This window comes from Rhincodon typus, chromosome 16 (genome assembly GCF_021869965.1).
Source record: "Rhincodon typus isolate 14 chromosome 16, sRhiTyp1.1, whole genome shotgun sequence".
NCBI classification, from domain to species: domain Eukaryota; kingdom Metazoa; phylum Chordata; class Chondrichthyes; order Orectolobiformes; family Rhincodontidae; genus Rhincodon; species Rhincodon typus.
In genome coordinates, this window is record NC_063347.1 from 53,129,454 (window position 1) to 53,144,497 (window position 15,044).

At 42.0% G+C, this 15,044-nt stretch overlaps 1 protein-coding gene across 1 annotated transcript in view; it reads right to left on the reverse strand.

The window, feature by feature from the left end:
* cacna2d2a (calcium channel, voltage-dependent, alpha 2/delta subunit 2a) overlaps positions 1-15,044 on the reverse strand; it is a 668,643-nt gene that overhangs the window by 560,369 nt on the left and 93,230 nt on the right. The window contains exon 3 of the mRNA XM_048606749.1: positions 2,181-2,297. Coding sequence (XP_048462706.1) covers positions 2,181-2,297 — 117 coding nt within the window. The remainder of the gene's footprint in view (positions 1-2,180; positions 2,298-15,044) is intronic.

A 15,044-nucleotide genomic window follows, 5' to 3' on the forward strand; every position in this document is an offset into this window, starting at 1 on the left:
GTGAATGTGGTTTATTGAGGTCCCATATAATAAATTAGTGGGTAAAATTAAAGCACATGGAATTGTGAGTGTTGTAATGACACTGGTGGAGAACTGGCTGGCAGTCAGGAAACAAAGAGTAAGAATAAACTGGCAATTTTCCAAGTGACCACCAGTGACTAATGGGGTACTGCTGGGATCAATGCTTGGTCCCCAGTTATTCACAACATATTTACATGAGGGATGTAAACAACAGAAAGCTGTGTGAGAGGTTGAACTGTGAGGAGGATGCAGAAATCTTTGTGATTTGAATAAATTGAGTGAATGGGCAGATGCATCGCAGATGAAATATAGTGTGGATAAATGTGAGGTTGACCACTTCAGTGGCAAAAGCAGATAAGCAGGTTATCAGCTGAATAGCAATAGACTGAGAAAGGGAAGAAACAACAAAACCTGAGTGCACACCAGTTGCTGAAAGTAAACATGCTGGTACAGTAGGCAGTGAAAGTGGTCAATGGTATATTGTCCTTCATAACATGAAGATTCAAGTACAGGAGCAGGGATGTGTTGCTGCAATTGTACAGGGCCACGGTAAGACCATACATGGAGTATTGTTTGCGGTTTTGGTCTTTTTTTGAGGAGTAATGTTCTGGCTATGGACGGAGTGCAACAATGGCAGGACTGACCTGCGAAGAGAGACTGGGTTGATTAGGGCTATATTCACTGGTATTTCAAACAATGAAGGGGGTTCTCATTGAAACCTATAAAATTCTAACAGGATTAGACAGAGTGAACACAGAAACGTTAACTGAGGAGTCCAGACACAGAGGTCACAGTCTAAGGATACACAGTGAGCCATTTAGGACAGTCAGTTGTGAGCTGTGGAATTCTCTGCCATAGAAAAAGGTTGAGACTAAAACATTGGATGTTTTCAAGAAGGAGTTAAGATACAGCTTTTAGTGCTAAAAGGATCAAAGGGTATGAGGTGAAAGCAGGAACAGGGTATGAAGTAGGAAATCAGCCACGATCATATTGAATAGTGGAGTGGGCTCAAAAGGCCAAATGGCCTACTCCTCCTTCTCCTTTCTATGTTTCCTTGAGTTACTTGTCTGACCTAAAGCATGTCAATGGAGCCCACATTTGCATGTGTACGTAGAGGTAAGATACATTGTATTGAATGTAATGGCTGCCATTAAACAGCTGGCTATCTTTCCAAGGCCAAGACAAAGAACTCCCAGCTTAGGGAATCCTCACACCCATTCCGTTCTCATACACTTAACCATAAATTGCTTTCTAAGAACCAATGGAAAGCCAATGCAGAAACTGATTGAAAGAACCTGGCTCTTTGTCATTTCTGTGAAATCCCTGCTAGAATTATAGTGAGGGTTCATAAGGCTCCAAGAGAAATTTCAGGACCACTGAGATTATCAGAAGGTGTTGGATACAGAAATAGAAGGTTTTCTAAAATCTGACTTTAAATCTGCAACAGAAGCTCCAAGCATTTTGAAATATCTTTCCTGTCCAGAAATACTTTATGCTTCAAATGAGTTTCCCCCACCCCAGAAAGACACAACCAGCTCCAAACAGAATCACATACCTTTAAATATTCATGTTATCACAAGCATCCAGGTCAAGAAAATACAATCAGGACAAGGTTTCCAAGAGTAAAATAAATAATTAATATTTGCCTCACCAGATAATGGGAGATCAATAAGACCAGCAAGCATTTCATACCAAGGATATATCATCATTGTTCTTTTATACATATATCCAATAGTCTTTGATCATCATTATCAGTCACATCTGCATTTGAAAAGTAAGTATTCAAGACAGTAACCAACACGAGTATATTTATATACCAGCAAAGAGAAATATGCTTTTGAATTAAGAGGCACTCCAACCAATTAAAAGACTTCAAGCCTCTGAGGGGTTACTGATTCCATTTTGTAGCGTATTAAAATAAAGAAAATTCTGAGTGATTCTAAAATGTGATCCTCAACAGGAGAATTGCTCAGAATTCACCACAAACCCAAAGTCCCAACCCACGTCTCCCAACCAGCCACCCAGAGGCTCTGACCTCAGAATGTCACAGGTCGGCTGGATCGCCAACTCTCAAATTCACACAACATTCTCAAAATTCTTAATTAATAAATGAAACAAGTTTTGTTGAAGCTGAAGAAGGTATTATCTGAAATCCTTACCTCCAGAGCTTCCACTTTCTTGTCTAAGAGCTTCTCGATATCACCAGCCACTCTTTCCACTAGTGTGGAGGCCATGTTCTCTTTGATATCAAATAGATGTTTATGATCATCATACAGCTGGTTGGAAGAAATGAATGAAGATAGTGAATCAAGGGAACGTTTTCAGAGACCAAGTCACAGACATTGACAAATAACACCAACGAGAAATAATGCAGACAGAACAAAGCTAGTAAACAAGAAAGAGCTGAGGAGTCAACCGACAGTACAAAAAACAGAGTATAACAGCCCAGTCTCTACCACTTGTGCAGTCAGAGGAACTTGCAGTGAAACAAAGAGCAAAGAGCAAAGAAAATTACAGCACAGGAACAGGCCCTTCGGCCCACCAAGCCTGCACCGATCCAGATCCTCTATCGAAACCTGTTGCCTATTTTCCAAGGATCTGTATCCCTCTGCTCCCTGTCCATTCATGCATCTGTCTAGACACATCTTAAAAAAAATACAGAACTGATGATTTGAGATCTTCAGCGGCTTAATCTTCTGCCTACAAGAGCTCAACTGAAGTTTCAATTGGAATACAAGTACAAGAAGTGACTGATTGAGAGAACCTGGTCTGATCAAGGACAGCAGAGTTCCAAAGATAATTTTCAAGCTTATGACTACACAAAACAAAAAACAACTTTGAAAGATGGCAAACTCTTTGAATTACAGGGGACAGTCGTTATAAGTGAGTAAGGAGGGAAATCAGGCAGAATTTTTTTTTGAAAGTGTAGAATAATCTCAGGCAATGGATAGAGAAACAAATGACAGTTCTCTGCAGAGAAGGATTAAAAAAGCTCAGCAGTAAATATTGATCTATTTTAAAAAAGGTCCGTTTGCCTTTTAAGTATTTGCATTTTCCTAAAATGTAATTTAAAGTATGATAATATGCTGGGATGAATCACATGACCTATTACTATCACTAATTTCTTTTAAGCAACCCATAAAATTACTAACTTTGATGATTCAAAACTCATCCCCTCTTTTTCCACTGTTAATTATAGTTCCATGAATTTCTTTGCCATTCTCAGACAGTAGGAGATGCATCAACAATTGCTGATGATACTTGTAACTAGTCCTGCTTCTATTACACTATGAATAAAAGTAATTTGAAGCTGTCATGCATGGCATTGAGAAGTAAGAACATACAATATTTGAATCTAAAAAGTATGTAATGATGATTCAGGACCACAATATTGTATATGTGTAAAGGTGGATGTTCGGCCATCACCTCTGTGCTTTTTTAATTTATATTGGCTCCCAAGCAGACACCGCCTTGATTTTAAAATTCTCATTCTCTTAGGGAATTTCAACTGGGGAGGGAATGGCCTAGTGATATTATCACCGTGCTACTAATCCAGAGACGCAAGTAATGTTCTGGGGACTTAGCTTCAAATCCCACCATGGCAAATGGTGAAATGTGAATTCAACTTTGGGGCCCTCTTGTAGCACAGTGGTAGTGTTCTTGCCCCAGAACTGGGAGGCCCAGGTTCAAGTCATACCTGCTCCAGAGGTGTGCAATAACATTTCTGAGCAGGTTGATTTAAAAAAAATAGGAGTAGTCCATTCAGCCTCATTACATGGGCTTGCTACATTAGTTCAAAAGATCATGGCTAATCTGGTATTTCAACTTCACTTTTCCACCCGACTCTCAAATCCTTAATGACAACCTTGGAGTATAAAAATTTATTCATCTCAGCCTTGAATATACTTCATCTATAGCCCTTTGAAGAGAGAGGATTCTAAAGATTCATAACCCTCCAATTGATGAAATGCTTCATCATGAGAGTCTGAAAATAGCTGTACCCTTATTCAGAAAGTACATGCCCTGATTCTGGATTCACCAGCCATGGGAAACAGTCTCTCAGTTTTTACCTTGTCAATCCCTTTCTGAATCGCGCTTGTCTCAATACAATTATATGTCATTCTTCTAAACTCCAGAATACAGGCCATTTTACTCAATCTCTTATACAATCCATGCTCAATCCAAAACACAATTGATCAACAGCTCCCATGTAAGTACATCTTTCCTTGGACATAGAGACCAAAAATTATCCATATAGGATAAGTAGGTAACAGAAGAAGCCCAATCTGGTGAAGTGTATGGTGAAACAAAGAACAAAGAGATACAGTATAAAATAAAAGGTACCACTCTAAAGGAATGGTGATACCTGGATGCTTACTCGAAGGTTGCAGGACAAGTGGAGGGAGCTGTTAATAAATGTGTGGGACCGCAGGAGATGGGGGAAGATATTAAACAAGTATTTTGCATTAGTGTTTACAGTGGATAAGGATATGGAAGATATAGAACATGGGAAAGTAAATAGCAATATCTTGAAAAGAGTCCATGTTACAGCGGTGGTGGTGCTGGATGGCTTAAAATGGATAAAGCTAGATAAATCCACAGGACCTGATCAGGTGTACCCTAGAACTCTGTAGGAAGTTAGGGAAGTGATTGCTGGGTCCCTTGCTGAGATATTTGTACCATTGACAGCCACAAGTGAGGTGCCGGAAGACTGGAGCTTGTGGTGCCATGATTTAAGAAAGGTGGTAAGGAAAAGCCAGGGAACTATAGTCTGACATCAGTGGTGGGCAAGTTTTTAGAGGGGATCCTGCAGGACAGGATTTATATGTATTTGGAAAGGCAAAGGAAAAGATTAGGGATAGTCAACATGGCTCTGTGCATGGGAACTCATGTCTCACTCTCTTAATTGAGTTTTTTAAAGAAGTAACGAAAAGGATTGGTGAGGGCAGAGTGGTGGACGTGATCTGTATGGACTTCAGTAAGGCGTTCAACAAAGTTCCTCATTGTAGATTGGTTAGCAAGGTTAGATCACATGGAATACAGGGAGAACCAGCCATTTGAATACAGAACTGGCACGAAGGTAGAAGGCAGAGGGTGGTGATAGAGCGTTGTTTTTCAGACTGGAAGTCTGTGACCAGAGGTGTGCCACAAGGATCGGTGCTGGGTCAACTGCTTTTCGTTATTTATATAAACGATTTGGATGTGAACACAGGAGGTGTGGTTAGTAAGTTTGCCAATGACATCAAAATTGGAGGTGTAGTAGACAGTGAAGGTTACCTCAGAGTACAACAGGATCTTGATCAGATGAGCCAATGGGCCAAGGAGTGGCAGTTGGAATTTAATTTAGATAAATGTGAGGTGCTGCATTTTGAAGAGGCAATCAGGGCAGGACTTATACACTTAATGGTAAGGTCCTGGGAGTGTTACTGAACAAAGCGACCTTGGAGTGCAGGTTCATAGTTCCTTGAAAGTGCAGTCACCGGTTGATAGGATAGTGAAGAAGGCATTTGGCATGCTTGCCTTTATTGGTCAGTGCATTGAGTATACGAGTTGGGAAGTCATGTTGCAGCTGTACAGGACCTTGGTTTGACCACTTTTGGAATACTGTGTACAGTTCTGGTGTCCCTGCTATAGAAGGATATTGTGAAACTTGAAAGGGTTCAGAAAAGATTTACAAGGATGTTGCCAGGGTTGGAGGGCTTGAGCTATAGGGAGAGGCTCAATAGGCTGGGACTATTTTCCCTGAAGCATCGGGGGCTGAGGGGTGACCTTATAGAAGCTTATAAAATCATGAGGGGGCATGGATAGGGTAAATAGACAAGTTTCTTTTTTTCCCCACGGTGGGGGTGTACAAAACTAGAGGCACAGATTTAAGGTGAGAGGAAAAAGGACCTAAGGGGCAACATTTTCACACAGAGGGTGGTGCATGAATGGATTGAGCTGCCAGAGGAAGTGGTGGAGGCTGGTACAATTACAACATTTAAAAGGCATCTGGATGGGTATATGACTAGGGAGGGTTTGGAGGGATGTGGACCAAATACTGGCAAATGGGACTAGATTTATTTAGGATATATGACCAGCATGGACGAGTTCGACTGAAGGGTCTGTTTGCTTGCTGTACAGCTCTATGACTCTATGACTCTAAACAATAGTATTCTAGGGTTTATTAGTAATAGGTTACAAGAGCAGGAAGGTTGTGTTAAATCTTCATAAAATGCTAGTCAGATCTCAGCTAGAGTATGGCACTGTACTCGACAATGGAGAGAGTTCAGAAGAGGTTTACAAGAATGGTTCTAGTTATGAAAATACATTAGAGAAGTTGGGACTCGGACAGGAGACAGGTAAGAGGAGAAATGATTGAAGATTTCAAAATTAAGAGAAGTCTGAGCAGAGTACACAGGGAGAAACTGATCACATTTTTTGAAACAGATCAAGAACAAAAGGGCCAGGTCTAAGATGATTTGCAAAAGAATTAAATATGATGTGAGAAAAAAGCCAGTTCACACAGCGAGTCATTCAGTTCTGGAAAGCACCATCTAGGAAATGTGGTAGAGACAGCTTCAATAAGAGAGCATTCAATGATTATTTAAGTACAAAAAATATGCAGAGTTATGGAAAAGGGCAGGAGAATAACACGCAGTCATGTTACTCATTCAGAGAGCAGGTGCAAACATGATAGGCTGAATGGCCTTCCCCACAGTAACAATTCTGTGATTCTAGGTAGTCTCATCAAAGTCCTGCACAATTGCAGCAAAGCTTCTTTATTCTTGCACTGCAACCATGTTGCAATAAAGACCAAAACATTATTTGCCTTCTTGATTTGCTCACTTATGTTAACCTTTCTTATTTCATGTTCAAGGGCACTTTTATAAAACCATATCCACCTTGCCTAATCATATTATGATTTTCTAAGTGTGCTGTTACCACTTGGTTATCAATGGATTCCAAAATTTTTCTAAGGACTGATGCCAGGTTAATGAACATGCAATTCCCTACTTTCTTCACTAGCAGTGTTACATTTTTGATCTTGCAATGTTTGCTATTGCAATAATGTCTCAAAAGAAGGAAATCTGCTGTCCTTGCCTGGTGTGGCCTAAATGTGACACCAAACCAGCAGGAACGTGGTTGACTCTTAACTGCCCTCTTGACAATTAAGGCTGGGCAATAAATGCTGGCCTAGCTAGCATATCCATAAACAAATAAAAATAAATCCAAATTAATCATGACAGAGAGGGAACATCCACCACTACTTGCAAGTCCCTCAATGAACACTGTGAAATGCTCACATCAAGTGCTCTTCTGTTGCAGTCATTCCGTCTCAGTAGCCATCTCATCAAGCATAATGGCTCCAGGAAGGAGAAACTTCTGTTATAAGGATAGAAATTAGTTTGGAAGTTGGGACTGATCTCCTTGGACAGAATGAGGCCAAGAGGAGATTTAAAAGAGGTTTTCATAATCTTGAGGTGGCTAGATAGAGTAGGTAGGGAGAAGCGGTTCCCACTGGCAAAAGAATGGAAGAATGAGAGGGCATGGATTTAAAGAGATGTACAAACAAAGCAAAGGCAATGTAAGAGAAAATTTATTCACACAGCAAGTAATTAGAGTATGGAATGCACTGTCTGGAAACGTGGAGGAGGCAGGTTTAACTGAGGCATTCAAGAGGGCAATGAATGATTATTTGGGTTGAAACAATGCACATGCTTATGGAGAGAAGGTAGGAGATTGGCACTAGGTAAGAGAACTGGTGCAGGCATATTGGGCTGTAACCTTTACAGTATCCACTGCGTCCAACCATTTCTTGATATCACGTGAGATGAAATGGTTTGACTAATGATGGTATCTATGATGCTGAGAACCTTACAAGGAAGTGAGATAGACCGTTCACACAGTACTGTTGGAAGATCATTGCAAATGCTTCAGATTGGGCTTCCCTATCACTGAAGATGGGAATATCATAGAATCTGTTCTTCCAGTTAGTTGTTCATTGTGGCAGGACAACACAGCTTTGAACTGATTCGTGATTATGTCGTGATTATCTACTCCATGGTGCTTTTGCTGCTTAGCATGCAAACTGTCCTGTGTGGTAGCTTTACAAAATTGAAACCTCAATTTTAGATATGCCCTGGTGGTGCTCCTGACATGCTCACCTGTACGATTCATTGAGCTAGGTTTGATCTCCTGACGTAATGATACATTATGATCTTACTTAAAGTCACTGCACTTAATATTTTAGAAACATTGAACAGGAGTAGACCATTCAGCCTGCTGAGCCTGCCCACTTTTCAGGACAACTGATCAAACACTTCAATGCCTTTGACCCACCTCATTCCCATAACCCTGTACCACCATTGGTAACCAGATCTAGCAATCTCTACCTTAAACATATTCAAAGAATGAGTTTCCACAGGTTCCTCTGTTGCACGGAATTCCAAAGGTTTGTGACACTCTGAGTAAATACATTGTCATCTTGAACCGAAGTGGCATCTGCCTTATTTTTAAATTGTGCCCCGTAGTTCTAAAATCCTCAACCCTGGGAAACATGTTGCTTGCATCTACGCTGTCCATTCCTATAAGTCTTCTGCAATTTAAATTAGACCTCTCATTCTTTGAAATTCTAGAAAATATTTTGACCAATCTCTCTTCATAGGACAGTCCCACTATCCCAGGAACAAGTCTGATGGACATTTGTTGTACTCCCTCTAGTAATATCCTTCCTGAGATGAGGAGACCAAAACTGTATATAGTACTCCAAGTGTAGGCTAACCAAGATCCTACACAACTGAAGTTACACATCACTACTCCTGTACTCACATCCTTTTGCAATAAAGACTAATATTTCATTTACTTTCCTAATAACCTTGATTTGCCTGCAATTTAGCCTGCACTGAGTCATCAAAAAGGACATCTAAATCCTTTTGTATAGCTATATTTTGCAACCTCCTACTATTTGAGAATATTTTGTGCATCTGTTCTTCCTACCAAAGTAGGATAATTTCTCATTTTTTCACATTATATTCCATCTGTCATTTTCTAGCCTGTCCAACTCCTTCTGAAGCCACTTTACGTCTCCCACACAATACAGATTCCCACTTAACTTTGCAACATATGCAAATTTGGAAAACACCTCCAAATCATGAATACATATTGCAAACAGCTGAGGCCTCAAGTACTGATCCTTGCGGAAGCCCACTAGTCATAGGCTGCCAAAGTAAAAGTGATTTATCCTTATTCTCTGCTTTTTTAAATCTGTTAGTGAATAATTAATCCACACTAGTACATTACCTTCTACCACTTTTTTTTACATTCTTCTACCTCACCTCGTGTGGGGGCCTTTATGAAAAGCCTTACGAAAATCTAAGTATGTTCCATCCACCAGCTTTCCTTTATCAATTTTGTTAGCAACATAGAACTGTACAGTACAGGAACGGGCCCTTCAGCCCACAATGTTGTACCGAATATGATGCCAAATCAAGCTAATTCTTTCTGCCTGCCCTTGGTCCATATCCCTCCATTCCTTGCACATTCATGTGCTTACCTAAAAGTCCCTTCAATGCCCCTGTCGTATCTGCGTCCAACACCACCCTTAGCAGCACTTTCTGTGTAAAAAAACATGCCCCTCACGTCTCCTTTGAACTTTCCCCTTCTCACCTTAAATGTTTTAGATATTTCTAGTTTTAGATATTTCAACACTGGGAAAAAGATTCTGACTGTCAACCCTATTTATGCATATCATAATTTTATAGGCTTCCATCAAGTCTCCCTTCAGTCTCTGCTGCTCCACAGAAAATAATCCGAGTTTTTCTAGCCCCTCCTTATAGCTCGTTACCCTCTAATCCAGGCAGCATCCTGGTAAACCTCTTCTGCACCCACTCCAAAGCCTCCACATCATTCCTGTAATGTGGCGACCAGAACTGAATGCAATACTCTAAATGTGGCCGAACCAAAGTCTTATAAAGCTGCAACATGACTCCTGACTCTTGTACTCAATTTCCCGATCAATAAAGGCAAGCATGCTATACTGCTTCTTTACCACCCTATTTACTTGTGTGGCCACTTTCAGGGAGCATCTTTAAAGTCTCCAACAAGTTCATCAAACATGATTTCTCATTCACAAAACCTTGTCAACTGTGCCCGATCAGATCATTATTATCCAAATGTTCGTTATGTTAGATTCTAGCATTTTCCTACTATTGACGTGAAGCTAACCGGTCTGTACTTTTTCTGTCTCAATGGTTTTTCTCTCTACTTTTTAATTAGTGCGGTGACATTTTCTACCTTCCAACCCACAGCAATCATTCCAGAACCTATAGAATTTTGGAAGATAATCACCAATGCATTACTTATCTCTTATAGCCACCTCCCGCAACATTCAGGTTCTGACGGTCAGGTCCTGGGGATTACAGACTAGTCATAAAGATTTTACAGCAGAGAAAGAGTCCCTTTGGGCCATCAGGTTCACACTGGTCACCAAACATCCATGTATTTTAGTCACATTTTCCAACACTTGACCTGTAGCCTTATATGTTATGGTGTTTCAAGTGTTCATCTAAATAGTCCTTAAATGTCTTAAGGGTTTCAGCCACTACAATCTAATAAAGGAGTTCCCAATAGCCATAATCCTTCATTTAAAAAGATTTTTCCTCAAAACCTCTCCAACCCTCCTGCTCCTTACCTTAAAACTGTGCTCTCTTGTTATTGATCTCTCTTCAAGGGGGAAATGTTTCTCCCTATCTGCTCTGTGCCCCTCTGAACAATATGCACCTCATCAGATCCCCCTCAGCCTTCGCTCCTCTAAAGAAAACAACTCCAGCATATCTAGCCTCTTTTCATAGCTGAATCACTCCAGCCCAGAAAACATCCTGGTGAATTGCTTCTATACCCTCTCTAGTTCAATAAATGCATCCTTATTACCTCCTTGCTCTTGTATTCACTGTCTTGTTGAATAAAGGTAGGTAATCCCATGTTCTTAACCACCTTATTTTATCAACCTGTCATGCTGCCTTCAAAGATCTATGGACATACAAACCAAAGTCCTTCTGATCCTCCATACTTCTGTAGGTCCTATCATCAATGTGTACACAATTAGTTCATAATTAGTTATATTTTTCAACATTCAGCACCTTTAAAGTTCTGCAGTACAATCTTCTTACTAATATTAATTTCTTGCAACTCCTCATTATCCCTAGCTACTTGGATCTCTAATTCTAAGACCACAAAATGTAGCAGCAGAAGTGGGACATTCAGCCTATTAAATCTGCTCCTCCATTCAATTAAATCATGGCTGATCCGATAATCCTCAACTCCACTTTCCCCATAACTCTTGTTTCCCTTACTGATTAAAAATCAGTCTCAGGCTTGAATATACTTAACGATCCAGCCTTGACAGCTGTCTGCAGTAAGTAATTCCACAGATTCATTAACCTCTCAGAGAAAAAACCATTCTTAACTTTTGCCTTAAATGGGTAACCCCTTGATCTAACATTATACCCTTTAGTCCTACATTCTAAAAACAGCAAAACAATCTTTCTGCATCGACCCTACCAAGTTCTCTAAGAATCTTGCATGTTTCCACAAGATTCGTCTAAACTCCAATGAGTACAGACTCAACCCACTTAACATTGCCTCATAAGACATTTCCTCCACCCCCAGAATCAACCTCATGAACCTTCTCTGGACAGCCTCCAAACTACTGTGCCTTTCCTTAGATAAGGGGAGCATAACTGTTCACAGTATTCCAGGAGAATCCTGACCAGTGCCTTGTGTAGTTTTAGCAAGACTTTGCTATTTTTATACTCCATTCTCTTCGAAATGAAGGTCAGCAGTCCATTTGCCTTCCCTATCAACTGTTGCACTTGTGTGCTAGTTTTATGGGTTTTAATGCATGAGATTCCCAAATCCCTCTGTACTGTGCCTTTCTGCAGTCTTTCTCCATTTATTTAATATTCAGTTTGTCTATCCTTCCTAGCAAAGTGCATAACCTCATATTTTCCCACATTATATTCCATCTACCAAGTTTTGCCCATTTGCTTACATTGTCTATAATCCCTCTGCAGACTCTGTCTCATTCTCACCACTTACCTTCTCACCTATTTTTATACCACAAACGTGGCTATTTTACATTCACTTTCCTCACTCAAATATTACAAATATTTTAAATAGCTGTAGCTCCAGTACTGATCTTTGTGACATTCCACTAGTTACAGTGTGCCATCCTGAAACACATCCCTTATCTCAAATCTCTATCTTCTATTAGTTAACCGATCCTCTATCCATGCTAATATACTACCTTCAATACCATTGGCTCTTAGCTAGTGGCTTAACGTGTGGCACCTTATCAAATGCCTTCTGGAAGTCCAAATACACCACTTCCACTGCTCAGAGAGTTCTTGTATCTTCCTCAGTGAAAACAGGCACAAAGTAATCCAAATCTATGGAAATTTGGAAAATTAGAAGCAACGCATCAACTTTAAGATTGAATCTATTTTCGTCTTTTTAACCACAAGCAGTGAGTCCTCCTCTTGGAATTTTATATCTCCTTAGGATTAAACAATTCTGTGTGTAGTGAAATATCTACATAAGCATATCCAGATGCTATTTATTGATCCATCCCTTAATCTAATTTGCCAATTCACTTTAGCTATCTCTGTCTCATACCTTCTTAACTGCCCTTATTTAATTTGAAAATATCTCTTCGACCCGTTCTCCTTAAACTAAATGTAAATTTTGACCACATTATGATTGCTGATACCTAAGGGCACCGTCACTGTGAGATCATAAATTAATCGTACCTTGTTGCACAATACCAGGTTTAGTATAATTGCTCTCTGCTTGGCTCCAGATCATGCTGCTCCAAGAAACCATCCCAAGACCATTCCATTAACTCAAGTCGACAACTTTTGTCATCTATAATAAGATAACAAGGTGTGGAGCTGGATGAACACAGCAGGCCAGGCAGCATCAGAGGAGCAGGAAAACTGACGTTTCGGGCCTGGACCCTTCTTCAGAAATGGGGGAGGGGGAGGGGGAGGGGAAGGGGGCTCTGAAATAAATAGAGAGAGGAGGAGGCAGTGATAGAAGGTAGATATTGGAGCAGATAGGTGGAGAGAAGACGGACAGGTCAAGGAGGCGAGGAAGAAGCCAGTAAAGGTGAGTGTAGGTAGGGAGGTGGGATGGGGGGTGGTCAGTGAGGAGGGAGGGGCGGGTAGGTGGGAGAGAAGACAGACAGATCAAGGAGGCAGGGGTGAGGCTAGTAGAGGTGAGGTAAGTGTAGGTAGTAAGTGGGGGTGGGGGTTGATCAGTGAGGAGGGAGGAGCGGATAGGTGGGAGAAAAGATGGACAGGTCAAGGAGGCGGGTCGAGACGGGGTGCTGGTCTTGGGATGAGGGTGGGGAGATTTTGAAGCTTGTAAAGTCCACATTGAGACCATTGGGCTGCAGGATTCCCAGGAGGAATATGAGGTGCTGTTCCTCCAGTTTTCGGGTGGCATCGTTGTGGCACTGGAGGAGGCCCAGGATGGACATGTTGTCCAAGAAGTGGGAGGGGGAGTTGAAGTGATTCGCAACTGGGAGGTGTTGTCGTTTGTCACGAACCGAGCATAGGTGCTCCACAAAGCGGTCTCCAAGCCCTCGCTTGGTTTCCCCGATGTAGAGGAGGCCACATCAGGAACAGCAGATACAATATACATTAGCAGATGTACAATGTTTAATGTGGAAGGTTTTCTTGGAGCCTGGGATGGAGGTGAAGGGGGAGATGTAGGGGCAGGTGTAGCACCTCCTGCGGTTGCAGGGAAAGGTGCCGGGGGTGGTGGAGCTAGTGGGGAGTGTGGAGCAGACGAGCAAGTCGCGGAGAGAGCGGTCCCTCTGGAAGGCAGATAAGGGTGGGGAGGGAAATATATCCTTGGTAGTGGGGTCAGATTGCAGGTGGCAGAAGTGGCAGAGAATGATGCGTTGAATCCGGAGGCTAATGGGGTGATATGTGAGGACAAGGGGAATTCTGTCTTTGTTGTAATTGCGGGTAGGAGGTGTGAGGGCTGAGGTGCGGGAAACACAAGAGATGCGGTCAAGGGTGTTTTCGACCACTGTGGGGGCGGAAATTGCAGTCCTTGAAATGGGATGTCCGGGAGTGGAATGCCTCATCTTGGGAGCAGATGCGGCAGAGGTGAAGGATTTGGGAATAGGGGATAGCATTCTTGCAGGAAGGTGGGTGAGAGGAGGTGTAGGCTAGGTAGCTGTGGTAGTTGGTGGGCTTGAAATAGATATCAGTTTCCAGGTGGTTACTAGAGATGGAGACAGGTCCAGGAAGGAGAGAGAGGTATCAGAGATGGTCCAGGTGAACTTAAGGTTGGGGTGGAAGGTGTTAGTAAAGTGGATGAACTGTTCGAGCTCCTCATGGGAGCACAAGGCGGCACTGATACAGTCATCGACGTAAGTGAGGAAGAGGTGGGGGATAGGGCCAGTGTAGCTGAGGAAGAGGGACTGTTCCATATATCCTACAAAGAGACAGGCATAGCTTGGACCCATGCGGGTACCCATGGCCATCCCTTTGGTCTGTAGGAAGTGGGAGGAGTTGAAGGAGAAGTTGTTAAGGGTAAGGACGAGTTCGGTTAGGCAGATAAGGGTGTCGGTGGAGGAGAACTGGTCGGGCCTGCGGGAGAGGAAGAAGCAGAGGGCTTTTAGGCCATCTGCATTGAGAATACAGGTATATAGGGACTGGATGTTCATGGTGAAGGTGACGTGTTGAAGGCCAGGGAATTGGAAGTTTTGGAGGAGGTGGAGGCCGTGGGTGGTGTCACGGATTTAGGTGGGGAGTTCCTGGACCAGGGGGGAGAAAATGGAGTTGACATAAGTGGAGATAAGTTCGGTGGGGCAGGAGCAGGCAGAAACAATGGGTCAACCAGAGCAGTCAGGTTTATGGATTTTGGGAAGGAGATAGAAACGGGCGGTGCGGGGTTGGGGAATGATGAGGTTGGAGGCTGTGGGTGGGAGGTCACCTGAGGTGATGAGGTTATGGATGGTCTGGGAGATG